Raw genomic sequence first — 21,028 nt, forward strand, 5'->3', positions numbered from 1 at the left:
AAGAAAATTTTCAGTAATGAGTAACCTGAAAATAGAATTAAACCTGTGTATGTATGTTGTAGGGTTACCTGCTTTTTGTTATTTGTTGGGGGAGGAGGAGACAAACACACTCATGTCTGATATTAGATACATTAAATTGACAGAGATCAGCTGATGTTTTGATTCCTGGGAGGCAATTAAATGTCTCTACCAAGGGAGACACTTTAAGAATGTGCCTTACCCTTCATCTAATTGGACTCATGAAAATGTTTCATAACCAAAATTCATACAGCAAATGATTGTTTAGCAGTTATTAACTGCTTCATAAATGCCTGTGATTATACTGCATTAAAGTCAAATACCATTTTGCAATTTAATAATTTTTAGCATTGCAAAATGATAATTTACTGTACAAGCACTCAGCCAGAAGAGCTCTGCTCTACATGTTTCATCCACCACAGGGATGCTTGTTTTTCTATTTACAAACTGCATTAAGAATTAAAGTTAATAGTTGCTACTTTTACACATTTAACAATTGTGCTAGAGGTTTAATTGCTTGAATTCCTCCAGTTACTACTCTTCCCACTTTTTAACCATTAATGCCATGCTAACGAGGAAGAATACTCTTATTTTCCTTAGCTTTAAGATTCTCACCTGAGGAGCCTTTCCCTCCCGCCCCCCCTACTCCTGCCACTTTTGTTCATCACACTCTTGCTATTAAATTTCCTTTGACCTGCTCAGCAGCTGCATCCCAGTGTACTATGGTTTTTAATTACATTAACTATGTTTTGCCTCCATATACACATTTGTATATGCATATAGGTATAACCACGGCATAACCTTGCCAGGTGAATGGTTTCTTGGAAAGAAAATACAAGAGTTTGCTAAGAGACCTCCTGTCAGTAGAAAGTATTTTGGTTTTCTTCCTTTACAACTATTTGGCAGTTCACTGCATTCCCCTCCAGAAACGGTGAGCAGATTAATGGGGCTGTTGCATAGCTGCTACAGCTTAAGGACACAGGCAAGAACAGACTTTAGAGCATCTGCTACACAGCTGGAAAATTTCAGATGAAGTTCTTGGCACACAAACCCCTCTTCAGACCCAAACTAAAGGCAGAAATCATTAAGCCAAATATATTTGGCAACTGCTCCACTTTAACATGCATTCAGTGAGGAAGAGGTTAGCATAGCTTTTGGAGCAGGTCAGTGCCTAAGTTCCTCTCCCACAGTGTTCCAGCACTTCCAGCTCCCCAGGACCCTCTCCTCTTATCAGGGGCAGCACAGCCAACCTACAAGCTCACCAACAACCCTTCTCTGCTGGTATTTTGCTTTGGCAGTCCCACACAGCATGGCCTGTCCCTGCTCCATGATGCCTGGAAGGAGGCAGCTTGCAGCCTTGGCCAGGACAGCAAAGCAGTTCTGGGCTGCCCCACAGCCCCTTGGCTTGCAGCCCTCAGCCCCAAGAGCAGGCCAGACTCTTCCTGCTGCAGAGGAGCCCCTGTACCTGCCCAGCAGCTCTCCCATGTCACTACGGGAAGATGTTCCCCCCTCACCCCGCAGTGCCCTCCTGCCACAGGCCCTGGGCTGGCACCCACAGCCCCCCACCCAGGAGATCAGCCCAAGCTCAGGAGCCTCAGAGAGGAAAATAAGAGGCCACAGCAACTTTTCTCCCCTAATAGCAAAATATATTTCAACTGCTGTAATACAGTAGATTATAATAAACAGCTCTTCTGCAGGACAGAGCATGGTACAGGTTGCATACATTGACACGCCGGCAGCCGCCCAAGGCCGAGCCGCTGGGTCCCGCATGGCCCATCCCTGGAAGGGAGCAGCCGGGCTGGCCACTAGCACGGGAGCGGAGGCAAGGCCGAAGCCGGCTGGCTCCTAACCCCAGGCACAGCAAGAGCACACAGGCTCGCTCCCAGGGCACGTTCACGCTGGTCCGGCTGACCTGTTGGCCCATCTACATTCAGGAGCCCAAACAATTCAGTTTTCCATTAAACAGGTGGACTGCCTCATGTCAACCACACCATTTCATGTTTAAAAAAATACATCAGGATTCCCCCCTTCCCACCACAGCCTTATCTGGACAGCTCTCGCAGGACAGCACAGTTATCAGCTCAGACCCAGGATTGTTTCCGTTCTGCAGATTGGAAGCCAAATATCCCCACAGAAAGGACATACTAGGCATGAAGATCCTGCACAGATACAGTCTTCCTGAGAAGAAACAGTTATCTGTATGAAAACTGGAACATGTTTCACCAGATTAATACTGTTTTTTGATGTTGAGCGAAGAGCTGCAGCTGTCTTGGCTGCTATTCCAGAGATGGAAGCTTCTCCCACTTCAAAACGGCTGAGTTACCATGGAAGCAAGCTTCACAATTCTTAGGCTGGGAAGAACCTCAGGAAACAGTACACAGTATTATTATTAAGAATTTGAGAAGGACAGGTTGGTAGCCTCAGCATCTAAGTTATTGACCAGAATACCATACTGCTGGCTCTGGCACCCACAGCCTAAGAAAACTCTTCTCAAACAAACATGGTATAATTGACTCTAATTAAACAAGCAATGTGCAAAAGACTTTTTATTTCCCCTCAAATACTATCGAAAAATGAAAACAAACCCACATTGAAAGGCAATTGGAAACTCCCCCTAGAAGTTGAAAGTAATCCCAATTGTTAATGCCTTAACAGCACAGTTGCCAGATGCCTTGATCTACAAGGCTATAAATCTCCCCCACCTCCCCCCCGTCAAGACTAATTCCAACAGCTGAGCATCCCTTTCTGGTTGAGTTTTGCTTGTCAGACACTCGAGCCCTTAGGCTCCACACACTGAGGTTGCTGACACAGTAGAAGCGGAGAGTCTTCATTAGGGATATGGCACAATGCCAGCTGTGAGGGAAACACCACTACTTGGCATAAAGTGCCGTGATTTTATCTCCTTTTGAGAACACTGAGATAGTAGCAAGACCTGACACAGGCATCAAGAAAAATCAAGTACCCAATCCATCACACCCTATCCGAGTGCAATTAAATCTGTACATAATTGTTTTGAGCACCATGACTCAAGAGTACTGGACTTGCATTCACCCTCTATTAAGCAGGTGACAAAGCTGTTTGGCCACAAAGGGTTTGGGGGCTGGTTTTTATGTATCTCTAATTTTTATAAAGGAATCTTGGGTTGAGATTGACTCCTTAATTGATCTGGATTCCCTTGCCTCCCTCCCAAAAGGTAACCTGGAAAAAATAGGATTATTCAAACTGAATGAGGAGAAAGTAATCCATCTCATTCTCACAATTTTATATACTAATACTGCCAAGTTCAAGTATATCCATAAACTCCCTCCAAAATTAGCAGAACTGTTTCAGTAAACAACTTCTAGCAGGAAGGCTTTTTTTTTTTTTTGAGAAGAGCCATATATGCAAAGCCGAGATTTGGCAAATTTAATCTGACACAATGAATGTCCTTTCTGAAGGGCAGATTTTTTTCACGGAAAACTGAAAACCAGGAAGAGTTGAAGTATCACCTAGCTTTTGTGAAATTACTTTTGACTCAGGTTAATAAAAACAGTAGCCCAAAAGACAGTCCTAAGTGGATTGAGAGACAAGCTCATCAAGAGTCCAGTGACACTGGCATCTAACATTTAGGCTAAAGGTCAGTAAAGAAAAGTCTCTACTGAGAAGTGTCAATAAAAGAACACTTGAGTAATTGAGAAATTCCTTTGATCAAAGTTAAGGTACCTCTAATCAGTCACCCTCCTTCTCCAATAACAAGAGCTGTGATGGCAGTAAACCTGGATAGATACGTACCTGAGTAGTATTTACAATCTTGCTCTGTCAAACTAAGCACAGAAAACTGAAAAGACTCTGCCTGATAGATCAGTTAACTGTTGTTACCAAATAGATATAGACACAAATTCATATATACCTCTCCCCATAACAGTAGATATGGAAGCATGTCCTTCCTCTTTGGAAGGTGGAGGCAATGCCTAGGAAATCAATCTTCACCTGAAATCTTCCCTGATGCAAGGACAGACAGATGAAAGGAAAAGCAGCTCTGACTCCAGCCACTGTGTCTACCCTTATACCCCCTTGACAGGGTATTAGAAGCTGTAACAATACACATTGGCAAGAGGCACCAAGACCTGCTGGCACTGGATTTGATGTAGCCATTTCAAGTGGGAATGCACTAACCACCTGTAAAAGTCAGTTGTATTTTCTTACAGTGGGTCATAGTACTTCAGAGCTTTCTCACTATTGAGATCCTAACTTGTATACCTTAAAGCACCTGTCTAATTAAAGCAAAAGCTCTTTAACTTGCCAAAAAAAAGCATTAAGAGAACTGATCATCTTGGAACAACAATAAGAACAACTGAAGAAACCAGAAACCCCATCACTATTCCTCAAGTCACAGGGCCTTCAGAGCACAAAGATGCTAAGGATGTAAGTCAGTTAGAAACTTAAATACAGAGATTGGGCTTATCTAAGAAAAGACTTTCAGTATTAAAACAAGAAAAGAAGGATTTATAAAAACTGAACACCATGCCCTGCTTCTGAACGTAACAAATCTTTGTAAAGCCAGAAAGAACCAATTCTCCAATGCAACAAGCAAGCTGACAATCCCTTCTTCCTCTACACATTTTAAATCTCTAGACAGCTGACATTAGCAGAATGTAGTTCAAAGCCATCCAGGAATACTTTGGCTATTTTCACAGCAAGGATGTAAATAACCTGTTGCTCTGCCACTTGTCAGTGCCATAGCAACAAACAGGGTCACAAAGAATACAAGTTTTGTAGACATATTTCATTACAAATGGAAAAAAAATAATTGCGAAGGGATGGCTAAGGAACATGGACGGAGGCCAGTAGTGAGCTACTAGCAAATCTGACCAGAGCATCTGCTGTCCAGAAGAGCAGCAACTTGGAGGACCCCTGGTTGAGTAAGATTCCAGTAGATTCCACCCCTTCAGCTCAATGTTTTACTGGCATGGAAATGGCTCAAATTGGGACAGTGTGCATCAGATGCTGCTTGTGAAGCCTGTCGCAATCCAGTTCAACTGGGTTGCCTCAGTAAAGTTACAAAAAAATATTACAGTTTCTCCTCAGTAATCAGGAGGCACAACTTCCTTTATAAAAAGTCTGTAGTGAGTTAGGTCAGTGGTCCGAACACTTGGAGGATGACTCCGATCTTCTGCGGTGATGACGCAGTCAGAGCATATCACTTACATCTGCATATGACATGACCACGAGCGTGGTTTTAAGTAGTCCAGGAATGTAGGCTGAAAAATATGGACAGGCAGTGTGTTAGTCACAGGCAAATAGCACTAGCTGTGGTGCTAGCAAGGGCAATCAAACATTTTCATATCCTGCAACCCTGTTCCAGCTCCACTTAACAGAGCCATGAGAGTAGCTACAGCCGCAAACAAGCTGTTCCCGTCATCCCCCTCACCCTCAGTTCTGAGGCACCAGCTGAACACTGTGTCGAGTAAACGTTGTGTCAGGGAGATGGTCATATTTACAACTGCAAACTCTTAAAGTGAGATAAACTCAAACTGAAGTTTGATTCTCCTGAGAACAGCCTTGGGTAAGACTGAAATCAACTAGTACAGCAGGATTTTTTTTTTTAATGAAGAATAGAACTGAATATTAGAAAAGTGAGCTATAAGTTGTCCATTTGATTTTAGAATTACACTCATTTTTTTCTGCTTTATAAGCAAATCAACTCACTGCCACCCACACTAACCCTGGAACACACAACAGGCTCAGTTTTTGTGGGTACCTTAGAAAAGTTTCTCCTGACCTCGTTGGCCAAGCGCTGCTCTTCTATTCATGCAGTCTGAATGGCCTAACCATACTCTCAAGTAGTAGCTTATATCCTCTCAGAGATGTGGGAAAAAACATCCTCAGTTTCAAGCAGTGGCATACCATTGGCATAGGAAGAGTGCTAGTGAAAGCAATTCTGCTAGACAAAGCTTTCCTAGAGTCTCCACAGTTTCTAGACTAAATACATCTTAATAAACTGACACAATATACTGTCAGAAAGGCTCATGCCATTTAATTCCTGCCCTGTTCCCATGGCAAGAATGGGAAAGCTACTTACATAGTCAGTTATCTCATAGAAAAGGTCAGTCACTCACATTTTCCAGAGGGCAGTACTGGCGGGCGTACCACTCCTGGCTATAGAGGCAAATGATGACACCTTGACCCAGGAAAAGGGACGTCCACATGATCACATTCCAGATGGGTCCTTTCCGACGGTCATTAAGGATGAAGTTGAAGACCACTGGGAAGAGGTTACATGAAAGGCAATATTCAGAAAAAAAATCAAGATTAAAGAATCAAAGACCCACTGATACTGGGGGGCCTCTGCTGTTCCCGCCAACACTACATCTCTGCCTTGAGCAGCACAAGGCTGTTTCAAAAGGCTAGTACAGCACACAAACTTGATACCTGGCAATACAGCAAATCCTACAAGTTGATCTGATGCTACCATCAGAATGCCATTGCCTGCCAAAAAGCTGGCAGAGCAGTCTCTGTTCAGGATCAGAATTGTTTGGGCTAGGCAGAGGATCAAGACATGTTGGCAGATATGTCCTAGAGTTCTAGCTAATTCATTCTAGCTCAGAACCCAAAATAAAATGCGAAGAGCTATAACTGGTAAGTAACAGGCTACTTGCTGTAATAGTTAAGTAATAATTTGCCTCACACTGTGGCCTTAAGAAGGATACATGTCAGCAAGTTGGAAATCTTCAATTCAACTAAGGCTTAACAAAGGGAAGTAGTGCTATTAAAATATATACATTGTATGAACAGCAGTGTGTCATATATAGCTTTCTCCTCCCTATCCATGGCCTGCTTGTCTCCTGAAGTCCCAAGCTTGCTAACCCGGTCTGTATATACTGAGCTACTTAGCTGCACAAACCATTCAGAGGGCTCATGCCCATATTTCCTGGACAAGAAACAGTTCTGTGAGTCAAGTGCAAGTAACCTAACGGGACCAGTTGTCTTTTACATGCTACCTGAAGAGCAGAATGTATTGAGAACCACATTCATCACCCAACCCCCAATATCTACAACACTTGCACACACACTCTCAGGAACTTACTTCCAAAGCACATGAAGAGGCAAAAGAGAACTGGATAGAAGTAGCCAAAGCAGATACTCAGGACATATTCATGCACAGCAGCTGAGACAGTGAAGACAGACAGCATAGCTGCTGCTTTGAACTTCTTACCAAAAAACTGGAAGAGAAAAGACAGCCAAGGATAAGCTATTTTTCTATGGTATAGTTTGCTCATTTCAACAATCATTTACCCGAGCTAAGAAAAGTCCGCTCCAACATGAAATGCTGTGCGCTTTCACTACACCTTAGATTTTTAAGCATTTATCTCCAGAGATCTTTCTGTTCTGCTGCATGAGTACTCACCTTGAGTCCACTCATGAAATATCTATCGTAGTTCAGCAAAAACAGAGGAACAGGAGTTGAGACTGTTGAGTCAACTATCACTCTAAAGGCTAGGTTTCAGACCTCTTTTACACACACACACAGAGGACTTTAAACTGAACAGATACTCTAGGAGAGCTACCCACATCAGCATAGCTGAATCAGCTATGGACTTACCAGACAGCAATGCTGCTTTTGGACAAGTGCACTGCCTTGCCCAATAGTTAAATGTTTAAATAACCTTTACTTAACCTTGGACAACAGAAAGTGGTAGCCTACATCTTTAGATCACTAAGATAAGGCTTATGGGATATCACCATTACCATTGTTGCTGGAGAACAGACAAGATTTCAGATATACAAACATATATGACAATACAGATATACAAATATATTCTTCATTTGCCACAAGACCTACAAACTTCACCATGTTTGTGCTTATATAGCCTTCCCCTGCCTAAAACTCTTTGAGATGCCTCACCCCAAATCCATCCAGCTATTGGAGTTCACTGGCAAAGTCTGAGAGGTAAGAAATTGTAAGTTTTTAAACACCACTAAAGGAACTGCTTTTCCCTACTGCTAAAAAAACCAATGGTTTGGATACTCCTTAGTACCAAACAGGTTTCTAGAAACAATCCCATTGGGACAGCAGCACATTTTTTTTTTTTTAAACAGAAAGACAAAAGGTAGATTAGATCTACTTTTATGTGTAAGCCACCGCAGAACATCACCAGCTCACAGCCATCCCAAGACACTGGAGGACAACAGCTACAAATTTCTTATTCATATTTCGTTAACTGTACTTACAAATCCCCACCACCATTTCTAGACAAGCTGATGTTGGAGGAAGGAAAGAAATGTCTTACTGTTTGGGAGAAAGAGGAGAAGTAAGTTTGCTTGTTACTCACCCAAAGGAAGTCTCTGTAGGCATAGTAATAGAGCCAGTCATGCACTACCACGTTCCAGGTTCGGTAGTAGTTTGCATAGGAAGTGGAGTTCCACCAGTCCTGAAAGCATTCAATGAAGAGTAAATCTGAACAAGCATAATACATTCTAGAAGTCCTTTTGGGCATACCACAACATTGATCAAAGTAACACCAAACCAATATAACAAGCTATGCCATGAAATAGTGTGTTCCACTGCACTTCCAACATTTTACTCTGTACTATGTACAGTTTTATCTCAAACTGCAGTGGCTGATATGATAAAGGAAGAGGAGAGCACTAACAGGGCTATTAGACAGGTCTGGTGGCTGGTTCTGTTCATGTAAAGGCCACATGACCTTAGAAAAATTCAGACTGCTAAATAGGTCAATTCTCTTCTATATTGACCTAATTCTATAGTCTATTCTAAATTTATTGCTAATAAATTTAAACCCTAACAATATACAACAAGCAAAACTGAATGCTCCATTTGGTAAAACTATCTGCAGTTACCTTCTCTTTCCATTTCACTAGAGAAAGAAATTCTAGAAGCTTTACAAAGCTTGCTTCTCCTAGTATTTTCATTTGACCTAAGAGAAGGAAAAGCTGACACTGGATGGAATACTAATAACCTATAGTTTGTGTGTCCTACCTTGTAGAACATCCTATCGGCAAAGCGCAGCATCTCAGCAAATGCATTAAGCCAACAGTGAAGGAATGCAAAGAAAACCAGGAAGAGAATCAGTACACCTGGAAACATGGAAGAGAATGATTTTGTAGTGGTTTTGCTCAGATATAATCAGGAATATGTAACAGTCAAGACTACTCTTAAACATACTGAAGTTGACAAGCTTTATGCTACCTATAAAAAAAAGTAAACACAATTCAATTTCTCACCACACAGGGTCACCCTTATACAGGGCAATTGCAAAGCTACCCCAGAGCCTCAAACCTAGCTATGAGAAGGCTATATTCAAACCTAGCCTTTCACTTTGCGCTGCTCATTCTGAAGTCTAGCATCACAACACCAAAGCCTCCCCACAAAACCTCCTTTGCTGAGCTTTGCCTGATGCTTCCCTCAGGAAGGATTCCTCTTCTACTTCTGAATGGACAAAAAAAAAAAAAAAAAAAAAAAAAAGCAAAAAAAGCACTGTTATCATTAATGTGTCTTATAACACTTATAACAAGCACTTCCTCTTCCTTCTGCCTCTTCCATAGTTGCACAGAGACTGCAAGTCCAGGCCTTACCTGGCAGAATAGAGTTGAAGATGCAGAGGACCAGTCCTCGAAGATTAAATGTTTCTTGACTACTGTTGCGAAACTGAGGAATGCAGAGCCTCACAAAGATGTAGTAGGCATAAAAAAGCGAACCAAGGACCTGGAACAAAAAAGCTTGGCTTCATAAGAGAAATGCACAATTAACACATCACACAGCTCCAGAAGGATAGAACAGCAGCTGCCAGTATAAGTCAAAGTATTTTATTTTACATTGTTACCAATAAGCTTCCAAAAGAGTACAAGTAGAAAGTAAACCACAACTATCTCTACAGCATGTTGATAGCAAAAAGCAAAGTCAACCACAGCAGTTTTAAGTTCCTCTTGATCCTATTTATTTAAATTATGATGCAAAATGCAAAACTTGCCAATGCCAAGTTAAGTGTGGAAGGTATTTTGTGATCTAGGTCTGAGACAAGAATGGAAACAACTAAAAAGTTACTGTAGTTCAATTTAATGTTTGATCCCAGAAGAGATGTTAACAGGACAAACCACCTCAGAGCTTATTTGGCTAATGAACTGATCCTCCAGAAGTAGAGCTCAAAATGCAAGCCACTGCTATAAGTGACTGGGTGCTTGTAAGCCACCTGTGTGCTTTGCCATCCTCTTTTGTCAAAGGGCAAGTGGCCAAAGGTCCTTGCATGTTTTAGGTTTTTCATTTGTTTTTTGTTTTTTTAACAGTATGCATCATGTGAAAGCACAGGCTTTGATCACCTTCTCAAAATTCAAAGAAAGTCATTATTTGGAAGCACATCTGCAAGAAGCTATTGAAGCTCATGTCCAGACAGGTTCTCTTTCAACCCTGAAGTGAAGATCAGGTCAGACTTAAGCTCAAATAAGTACCGAAGACTTGATTTCACGATTTCAGAACTGAAATCGTGGTCTGAAATTGATGGTCTGAACATCTGCAGATAATTAGTTGTGCCAATGTAGTACAAGAGTATAAAGATGGTCAGAGCATAGACATTGCTCTCCCGCCACTTTCCCCAAAATTAAGGGGTCTTTTCCTTATAGAATGGAGTCTGCCTAAGAATAGCTCAGTTAAGCACACGGTTTTTTTGGACACATTCATTAATGCAGTAAGATGACCATGACTATTTTTAATCACTAAAAGGTATTCTTTTCTACTAAGTACACACCAAATAAAAAGCAATTCAGTGCAAAAGGCACAGTTGTTCAGCAACACAGTTTGGATTTCTGAAAATGCATTAGTCAGATAACTGCATTACTCACCTGTGCAAACTTGGTAGCTACATACCCCCATCTTATTGTGGGATTCCTAGGAAAAGCATACACAATGTCACATCTAAATATAGTCTCAGAGCAGCAAAAGCCTCCTTTCACATACTGGTTTTACTACCCTATACCCTAAAGAACCCATTTTAAGAATTCGGAGGTTCTTGATCTGTTGATATTTTACAGGACATCTGCTCAAATTGCTCATTCCTCACTTTCAACTAAAGCAAGACAACTACAACAATTCTGTAAGTGGGAAAGTATCTTGAGAGTGGCATTATGCAATTACGTAGGAGGTGGTGATCCACCCAATACTGACATAAAGGATTGCTGACTTGACACACTCAAAGTGCAACAGAATTGTTCAGAAGAACACCTGGTCTTAAATGAGTCAACCTGCCTCCTCAAACTCAAGATGGGGTTGCTTACTAGTACCACATCAAGCTTAACATGTAACCCTTCTGCAGGACTTCTGTATCACTCCTGCTATTCAGTAGCTAGATCTTAATTTGTTTCACTTCAGTGTGCCTCCCAAAGGCACTGAAACTGTAAAGTTAGAATACTTAGTGAGTTTGCATTACCAAGTTCTGCAAAGAAACTTGTATTGCCCTTGTCAAATTACCAACTTAACTATATCTGAAAGCTCCAACTCAAACTGAACAGATCACATCCAGGGATGCTTAATGCTGGCTTCAGTTTTTAGACTACTTTAATGTTCCACTGATGTTGTTCACATTACCTGGGATAGTTGTCTCTATAGATGAGGGTGGGAGCAAAGAGGAAGTACAGGTACTGAGTAATTCGGGGAATAGGTACAGGGCCTGGAAGAAGTGGGAGGAAAAAAAAAAGAAAAAGGAAAAACTTTGCAATACTGAATCTGTGCACTGAAAGGCCAGTCTCCCCAGTACTCTTTCACAACATACCACCCATCTCACTTCAAAAAGATCAGTCTGGAATGAGAAGAGTGGGATATCCAGGGAAAAAAAAAAAAAAAAAACCACACACAAACAAGCTAAACTTACAGATTGAATTACTCACATGAAACAGTTTAAAAGTCAGGGTTACTGACAAGCAGAGTTGTGTTAACACCTTGATATCATATTTTCTCTCCACTCAGGGAAGAATGAAACTCTAAAGCCCATATCAACATGTGGGTTCATGTTCAGTTCTGACATGCCTTGCTGGAAGAGTTTCTGTGCTTCTAGAATTGTTACTTCAACTAGAACACTGAAGTGGATGGCAGACAGTGTAGAGGCTGCCTTCCCACTGACAAGAGCAGGAAAAAGGGAAGTGCTGTTGAAGCAAGACTTCAGATTGATAGCTTAGACCTGAACAGAATCTGTCTCATTGTCTAATACCAAGTCAAAAGATTCAGGCTGAAATTCATGATGCAGAATGCCAGCCTAGACCCTCTTCAGATCCCCATCCACAAAGTCACCTACTCAAACATTGCCTTGAGCTGGCCACATGAATAGGAGAAAAGTAGCAGAGGGAATACAAGAGCTGCTTGCATCCAGCTGCAAGAAAAGTTACTCACTGGACTTCTCCTTCACACAGGACAAGACCCGGGGAACATTCTCTCGGACAAATGAATGAGCCTTCATAACAAGACGAACCTGTAAGATTGAGAGACTGAGATAGAATTTTAGGGTAACCCCTCTAAAATCTTGGTATCTTGCCAATTTTCCCCTTTTAAAAGGAAATCGCTGATTCATCTGCTCACAAGCCTGTTTAGTTGACACATATTAGAACAGTGCAAGGGGAGAAATGCAGTAATAGTTGTGACTCAGGAAAACCAAACATTTCATTTACTCATAGGACTGCAGTCAATGCAAGGAAACCAAATCAGGGAAACCAAATCAGGGCAAAAATCATTAACAAATTAACATCAACCTAAAATTGAAACAAACAAACAAAAATCAATCTATTCATTTCAATAGCCAATTATGTTTTAAAGCCCTGAAACTGAGTCCTTGAGGTTAGATATATTCCAGTTACCACTATGTTGGAATAGGGTGATGCCACACACAGAGTCTGCAATAGCTACACAAGGTTCTTCAGTTTTAAAACTGAAGAACCAAAACAGGGTCCTCAAGCCTGCACTCATCTCTGGCCAACCTTGTTGTCTTAACCTGATGCTTTGACAGGTCTTCCATATGAACTCTCTCACCCTCCAAAAAAAAAAAAAAAAAACAAAAACAAAAACCCCTCCACTCTCAGTAAAATTGTCACAGACTGCTGCTTCTTGGGAAGAGGAGAAAGAACAGTAACCACTTGCTGACTACAAGTGTCTGTTATTTTAGTTTTAGCAGAATGTTACATCTTCCTTTAAACTACGGCACAAAGGGTTCTTAAGCTTGTTTTTAAGCATTTAGCATCCACAAGACAGCTAGAAATAGATACAACTTCAGCCTTGAAGTATGTTCCGAAAACAATAATAAAGTCCTTCAACACAGGGTAAAAACAAGAGTGGTTTCCAGGCCAAAACAAAATTTACTATTTACTCTCTCTCATTAGACCTGCCTCACAGAAGTCTGTCTTCACCTCAAAGCTTAGCCCGATCTAGAGCCCTGGCTTAAATTAATGAATATGAAAAAAAAAAAACCCACCAGCACTTGTGACCCTTAGAGATCCTAAAGCGATCCTTTCCATTTGAAAGTAAATTTCACTGCATCCAAAGATACCAGGTAGAGACCTACCTGTTCCAGTATTACAATAAATCGGGAAGCCGGAGGCAGGGCATATGATATAGCAACATAGGTCGGTCCAAGCCCAAGCCCAACTGTCTGGAAGAGCGTGAACAGCATCCCATAGAAGAGAGAGTGGATTACACGATGGGAGGAACTGCAGTAGCCCTGGGCCCATTGGAAGAAAAGACTGTACGGAACAATGACTGTGGCAGAGAACATGAACAGCCAAGTACAGAAAACAACAGGAAACTTTCCAAAAACAAAGACCAAGAGATCAAATCCCAGGACCAGCCTAGAAGACACAAAGAGAGACAACATTCAGTGTCCGTTGTTTCGTTAAGACACACTTCTACTCAACTTAATGGCTACAGAAGGCCAAGTTCCCAGATCCTAGTTTGACAGTTCAGTGAGGAGCCACTGTGACAGTTTTAGCTCAGAAGCAGAGGGCTGTCTGTTGCAGATTTAAGTGACCATCAGATAGCACATCAGAAGATAGAAGATGAAAGACTCAAGTCACTAGTGCTGTCAAGCACAGCTTATCTTCAAATCCTACAGGGCTTAAGCACATTAAGACCAGCATGTGCTTTAAAAGTGTGCTCAAGCTCATCCCTGATAAGGAGGAGCATGTGACTAAACAATCCACTGCTGAATCAGTCCAAAAAAGCTCCTGAGGAACACTTGTAGGACATCAGCTCAAAGATTCAGTTTTTCCAGGAGTTTGAACACCTAAAGAGGCTTTCCCCAGACCCCTTAGGCACAGCGCATTTAATCATCCTACACTCAAGCCTGATGTAATCCTGTATGGTGAAAACTGCAGGCATTCCACATGGATTCAGTTTAGAAGTCACCCAGAAGCTTAGGGACATTAGATGGTCAGTCCAAATACCCAAGCAGTGTGCACCAGATAGTTCATTTCATTAATCAAAATTTTAAAAGCACTAGATATTTAACCAAATACAGCAACACAATTTGTTCCTGTGTAGAGGTTCAATTACAGATTGGATCCAAACTTTCAGATCTAGCTGAGAATACAGCTACTCTCCTCCCTGCTTCAGTAATTGCAAAGAACCTCTCCCTATTAGACGATTTTATAGAGGTAAATGCCTATTTTCCCCTCAATGCCCATACTACTACTAAGATAGTAGTCAGCTAAGTAATATTCAGTACTGCATCAGACAGTTTTAATACTTAGACAAAATGGGCAATTATAACCAAGACAGGTTTAGACACTAAAAATAAGATAATCAGCAAGACAAATATGTAATCCAACTTGTGTGCAGCAGATATTTTAAACAGTATCTTTCTGGCAAGCTGTAACAAGCAAGTGTTAAGAAAGCAGTCTTTCACAATATTGTTCAGAACCTGCTACCTGCAGAGTACAATGTCCTTGAGGTTTCCCTCAGGAAAAATAGGGCTCTATTTTTATTTAAGCACAAGCACAGTTCTCCAGAACTATTACTTCTAAACAGAGAAAGGACTGCCAAAGCATTTAAATGTTTTTGTAAACATTGTCCTCCTTCAGTCAAAACAGGCAGTTGAAAGCTGCTGTTTCCCTAGTGGCACTTGCAGAACTAAAGTAGTCTATGTTCAAAGGCAACCCCTCCCTTATATCAGTCTTGCAATGAACTAAGCACGTGACCTAAGTGTACTGGCCACAGCACTCAAGGAATACATACACCTGCAGGATTTTGCAAATGCTTGGCTACCTGATTTGAAATTACCACTTTGCCACAAAAGGCATTTCAGCATGCATTTTAAGCATGTCAATTCACCCACCCCCACTGCACATCCCAGGAAAGCATTTCCCCCTTCTTCCTTCACCATTCTGCAATTTCATGTACCTCTGCTTCCTCAGAAGCACACACTTAGCAGTCCTGTCCCTTGCTTTTTCAAAAGCACTCTTACCTTCCTTCATCAATGAAGTCTACTAAAAGCGTGCTGAGGATGAAGACAATGAGAAGAGCGATGAACATGTGGTAGATTGTCCTGATGTGACTCACTTCAAACAGTTCACTAAGGGGGAAAAGAGATTCAAATACCATCAGGTCATTGACATAGCACATCACACCTCCAATATGTTAGCCTTACAAGCATTTCACAGTAAGGCAAGATGATATCACTGCCATCCCAATTCAAGAGACACAAAGTTAATGCACAGCTCAGAAATCAGTCTCCATGCTTGCCACTTCCCTCAGTTTATCCACAGATAAAGAATAATTAGTCATCATCTCAGTGGAACTGAGATGCACTGTAACTAAGGTTCTCATTAGGAAAATCCTGCAAGTTGCAGTAGAAGCATGCTAGAAAGAAAAAGGTGATTAAACAGAAATTGGTCCACAGCAGTTTGAACATGAGAAGGAAAAAGGAAAAAGAAAAGGCTATTTTGCTAGCAAGAGGATTTTTTTGTTAGTTCTTCCACAGGGAAAAAAGTCAAATTAAGCTACTCACTCCAGCAGAGATTTCCTGGCTGTAAAGATCTTGCCATGTTCTGGAGGGGCTCTCAAAATCCTGCAAACAGAAAAGGCAAACATTCAAGACAAAAAAGGAAGTAAAGCTCCCAGGATATGTAACTTTGTTATAGGACAAACTTAAAACTGACTTACTTGGCTTTGTGTAGGTCTTTTTCTGAAGAAGAGAGGGAAGATGAAGAATCCAGGAGCGCTGATTTTGCTACCAAACTGTTCACAAACTCTGTGAAATGACTGTCTACTTCCTTCATGAAAGCTGGCTTCAATTGCTGATAGAATGGAAATAGCACAAGTTGTTTAAGCCTCCCATACGTTTCCGTAAGGGATTTATGCCAGGAGACAACAGGACAAGGCATCAAAATGCTCCTGTTCAACCTGCCAGCAGTTAGAGCCAACTTGGATAAGATCAGGGGCTTATCCTGACCTATTCACACACCTCAGGCCAGAGGACTTAGAACAATATTTATCTTCTCTATTAGATGCAATACAGAGCAGGAAAGTAAATACTCCAGCCTTCATATAAACATCTGGAGTGGCAGGTATTTTATGTATTTTATGGAACCAAGAAAGTTTAGCTCAGCTTAATAAGTAAGCTCCAGAAAACACTTCCCATGCTTAATCAGTCACACTATTAGCATAAAACCCAGTACAAACAAGATTTACAGAGGCCAATCTAGTGTTACCGGGGAAAAATGGAAGGATCTAGTATTTAGTCTCAGAGCATGAAGGCTTAGAGAACTTCTCCTATACCCTAGGCAGAGTTTTTAAAACAAGATGCATTTTGAACATTTTACCACATGAGTTAGTTGTTTCTGTAGAAAGTGCAATACTGAGCTCTAAATAGCTATATACCCTTTCCTGCAGTACAAATTCTCTTATTCTTTATATCAAAATAGATGCCTGGGTGCAAATCTCAGAGCAAGCATTACACTTCCTACTAGAAAAAGCAGGTAATATGAATTTTCTCAAGAAAAAAAAACCAACATGCACTCATTTTACATCTTTAAGAACTTAGGGAATCTAAAGTTCAAGACCTGTGTCACTTAAGACAGTGATTTATAGGACTTTTGAGCATCTAGTTCTTCAATGTCAAACCCTCAGAAACAGATTTCTTTTCCCAGTATTTGAGTCTGGTGATGAAGCATGACTGAAAGCTAACCCCTGAGTTCCTGAACCACAAGCTTTTCCAGAATGCTCTGTCAAGTCATCTTCATCACAGGAGATAGTTAAGTTTCAAGAAAGGACTACAAACCCAGCAGCATGCTATGTTTTGTTTTCAGGCAAGTGTCTATTGGTGACATTTGTCTGGCCATCCTTTGACCTGGTATTTTCCCAGTTTCTCTCCAGATTCAAGGACCTTTTTTTAAAATGGTAACTATTTATTATTTATTTATTTATTATCTAGTCTTCCTACTGATCAGCTGCTCAAAACATTATGTCCCTGATCACCTTTAAAATTTTTTACTGCTACCATTTTCTAATCTTTAAGGCTGATAAGGAACAAGAGAGAGAAACTCATTTTCAAGGAGAGAAAGAAAGCAGCAAAAAGTTGTGTGCAGAAATGATGCATTCTGAAAGGCCCATTTGTGACACATGGTTCTTGTCAATAGGTGTTTATGGATCACTGCTGCACTTTTTTTTCGCTGAAGAGGAACAGGAATGAAGCCTAACGAAACAGGGAAAAATTAGACAACTGAAAACAGGAGCTTTTAGCTCTAAGCTGTAGTATTGATCTGGCTCTCTCAGAGATCCTTCCACAACTGTGTTTTAAAAGTCTTGTTTTCACTGATTGACGCTGGTCATCGGTGACATAGCTCTCATTTTCCAGACATGCTCAGAATGATTTTTAAATGGTAGACTTCAAAACACTACACTAAGACCACCTCTTCTAACACAGGAGCTTTTAAACTAAAACACATGATAGACTCTTACAAGGTGCTACTGTCTAATATGTGGCAACAGCCAAGTGCGCAACGAGTTTAACTCTACAGCAACATATATAACAATCTGAAATAAAGCTACATGAAATCAGAAGACCCTGAAGTCAGTATGTATCAGAACTGTTTCTCCTGTTTCACAGCAGCCAGATCCAGAGACACTTCCCAAAAGAAAAGCTGCAGTAGAAGAAGGAATAGATTAATATTTAACTTAAACATTTTCCCCCTATTTGGCAGTTGCCAATGTAGAACAAACAAGCTTCACCAGTACTTAATGAAACAGCAGCTCTCAGTAGCTAGTTACTCTCAAAAATTGCTTTCCAAGGGGTAGTGAAGAGGATTATTTTTCTCCTGCAGTGACCATGTAGCTTTGTTCCCTTTATAAACAGGAAAAAAATTAGAGTACTCTAGAACTACTACACGATCTGAATTTACAACATGCACATACCCCTACCAAAAAAGCCATGTTGAAATTCCCATTCTTCTTGGAGCAAGTTTCCACACCAAAAGAAGCACTACTCATTCCTAGCAAACCAGCTTTTTTTGTTTTGTCTCCCCCCTAGGTGGAAGCCCTGTCTTCAACCAAACGAACTGTCAGAGCTCAACAGATTTTCCTTAAACCAGTTCTTGGTCTTTAAGGCTTTCCTCTTCCTAGCACAACCCTAACACCTACTTATTTGCATGTTTGGATGGGAGAGAAGGGGGGGAGGGAGCAGAGCTTAAACTGTCATTAGATTTAATCAGATAAACCAGATTACAAACCCTATACTAACTGTAATACTGTACAACATATACCAGTATCCATTGCCTATCAAAAGGCTGTCATTTGAGCAACTGCTAGTGTACCCGTTAGCGCTTAATAAGCCACGTGTATTCCACTCAGAAGTGGAAGAAATAATACACCTCCCACCAGCTTTCACAATAGTAGCCTTGTTGTATGCTTCTCCAGTTCAGAGCACTTAACCAAGAGCTTCCTGAAGTATACTTAGTCTTTACAGACAAGGAATTGAGCAAATCCACTCAGCTGTCACAACTAAAGATAAACTGCTCATTCCAAGAAAAAGAGAGGCAAGTATGAAGAGAATGCTATGCCATAAAAAGCAGAAGCTGGCTATAAATGATCAGAAGTCAGAGGAAGTTGAGGCAAATATCCCTGCAACCTACCACTAAAGGAAAAGTTGCAAGAGTTCTCTAGTATTTTACTCACTCTTTTGTTATATTTTAATAAAATACAACCATAATTAAAATATAGTAACTCTTTAGCTATATCTGTTAATAGTTATATACCTACCACCTGTGAAGGAGGGGAAAAAGACTAATACAGAAAAATCTCAAAGGTACAACGCTTTTCTGCCTTAAAAGCATTCATTCCCTAACTTGCATGGAGGACTGGGACAATTAGATGACTTCATCTTTATCATTGAAATCTCCACAGTAAAATGAAGCAAGAGTGTAGGACAATTTGCCCTGAAGAATACATGTACTAAGAAACAATGGTTCGCATGGAGGGTGCGGTTCATCACTGGCTAACTTCACGTAATTTGGGCGTAAGCCATCTTCCCCACAACAGTCTGGAAAGGTGCACAAAATGCCTTCTCATCTCAGCTAAGATAACAGCAGCTCTCAGACTCAAAATACATTAAAAATACCCAGCACTATTTTCCTTTAGGAAGGAAAATGTTGGTATCGCTTAGTGACAAAAAAAGTAGGCTCAAACTCAGGAAGGTCTTTTCGATCATTAAAAGAACAGAAGCTGTGGAATACCAGCTACATGCTGCCTTTTATTCAGTGGATAGCAGGACACCAAGCACTTTAAACATTTAAACATTAAATATGCATGCCGTCAGAGGGAGCAGGCTCAGCTGACAATCACATTGCCAGAGGTTAGCAGCAAGGAAAGTCCAGTTATTACAGGCCTCAAAGTTCTAATCTTTGGAGTTTAATCTTTTGGGGCTAAGTAAGATAAAACCGCAATTTGATAATATCAACTCTTTTGTGCAAGGTGAGAAAAGTAAGATGCAGAGGATGAAGAACAGGTGGTATTAAAAAAAAAATAATCACTGCTCTCACACTGCCCATGGAAAGAAGAGTGTGTGTTCCAGAACTAGAGACTCTCCGAAAGATGTCCATAGACAGTTATCCCCCTTCTCTCCACCAACATCCATTAGAGTATATTTACCTCAGCTTCTGCTATTAGCTGCATTTTCCTTGTTATCACATGGTCCACATCAACTCGGCCTAAGGAAGGAAAGCAAATATTTAACAGTTGCATTTTCAATTATATGACTTGCATGACTGAAAACAAGCAGCACCGTGTGTAGCTCAGCCACCAATTTTTTCATAAATGCTTTTGACTTCTAATAAGGTTCCAATAAGTTCACAACTAAGCAGCAGGAAGTTCACAGACTATAAGCAAATATTTTAGACAACCATTCAGGATCACAGCATTGTAAGGCAGGGAACAGCTGATAACACATTGGACTTTTAAAGCTTTATTTTCCATCAGCAATTCTGCAAATCTTCAAGGTCTCTAAATATGTTCAGCCTTGAAACAACAACTAGAACAACCTCCAGAAGGTCATATGCAAGTGTGCTGATCTTTTATCAGGGCTTTATCTTATGCACAGTGAACTAGACATAAGATTAGGTTGTCTGGAGGACTTTGCATTGCCAACAGACAAGGTGGTCAGTCATGACTATCTGTACAAATAGAGCAAGTTATCAGCTCTGAAGACAGGCAGAACAGTGAGTTGGAATACTAGCCCATACTGAAACCTGGCTACTCCCACTCCTTTCATCCACTAGACTTTGGTCTGACTGTATTTCTCACTGATTTATCACTTAAGCAAACAGAATCAGGTCTAATTATGTCATGAACATCATCTGATTTTTGTCATTACCAATATCTTTGGCTGATAATTCAAATCTCAAAAATCCACTTGTCTTTTGCATAAAGAACTATACACATCTGACATGCCTGTGTTACATACAGAGGAACACCACACAGAAAGGAAATCACCATTTCATACAAGTAGTGTTGTAAGACCATCTTTGTCTGCTATGGTTGCACACTGCT

General features: G+C 40.8%; 1 protein-coding gene across 2 annotated transcripts in view; it reads right to left on the reverse strand.

Moving 5' to 3' along the window:
* Positions 1-2,547: 2,547 nt before the first annotated feature.
* Positions 2,548-21,028, reverse strand: part of SOAT1 (sterol O-acyltransferase 1) — a 72,451-nt gene continuing 53,970 nt past the window's right edge. For both annotated transcript variants that reach the window (XM_062581812.1, XM_062581813.1), the window contains exons 3-16: positions 20,132-20,190; positions 16,151-16,284; positions 15,996-16,055; positions 15,453-15,560; positions 13,557-13,839; positions 12,395-12,473; positions 11,597-11,678; positions 10,855-10,900; positions 9,595-9,724; positions 8,999-9,096; positions 8,331-8,429; positions 7,085-7,220; positions 6,117-6,262; positions 2,548-5,258 (exon numbers count right to left, since the gene is read on the reverse strand). In XM_062581812.1, the coding sequence (XP_062437796.1) occupies positions 5,202-5,258; positions 6,117-6,262; positions 7,085-7,220; positions 8,331-8,429; positions 8,999-9,096; positions 9,595-9,724; positions 10,855-10,900; positions 11,597-11,678; positions 12,395-12,473; positions 13,557-13,839; positions 15,453-15,560; positions 15,996-16,055; positions 16,151-16,284; positions 20,132-20,190 (1,517 nt within the window). In that variant the 3' untranslated portion in view covers positions 2,548-5,201. The remainder of the gene's footprint in view (positions 5,259-6,116; positions 6,263-7,084; positions 7,221-8,330; positions 8,430-8,998; positions 9,097-9,594; positions 9,725-10,854; positions 10,901-11,596; positions 11,679-12,394; positions 12,474-13,556; positions 13,840-15,452; positions 15,561-15,995; positions 16,056-16,150; positions 16,285-20,131; positions 20,191-21,028) is intronic.

Source organism: Rhea pennata, chromosome 8 (genome assembly GCF_028389875.1).
Source record: "Rhea pennata isolate bPtePen1 chromosome 8, bPtePen1.pri, whole genome shotgun sequence".
Classification (NCBI taxonomy): Eukaryota; Metazoa; Chordata; class Aves; order Rheiformes; family Rheidae; genus Rhea; species Rhea pennata.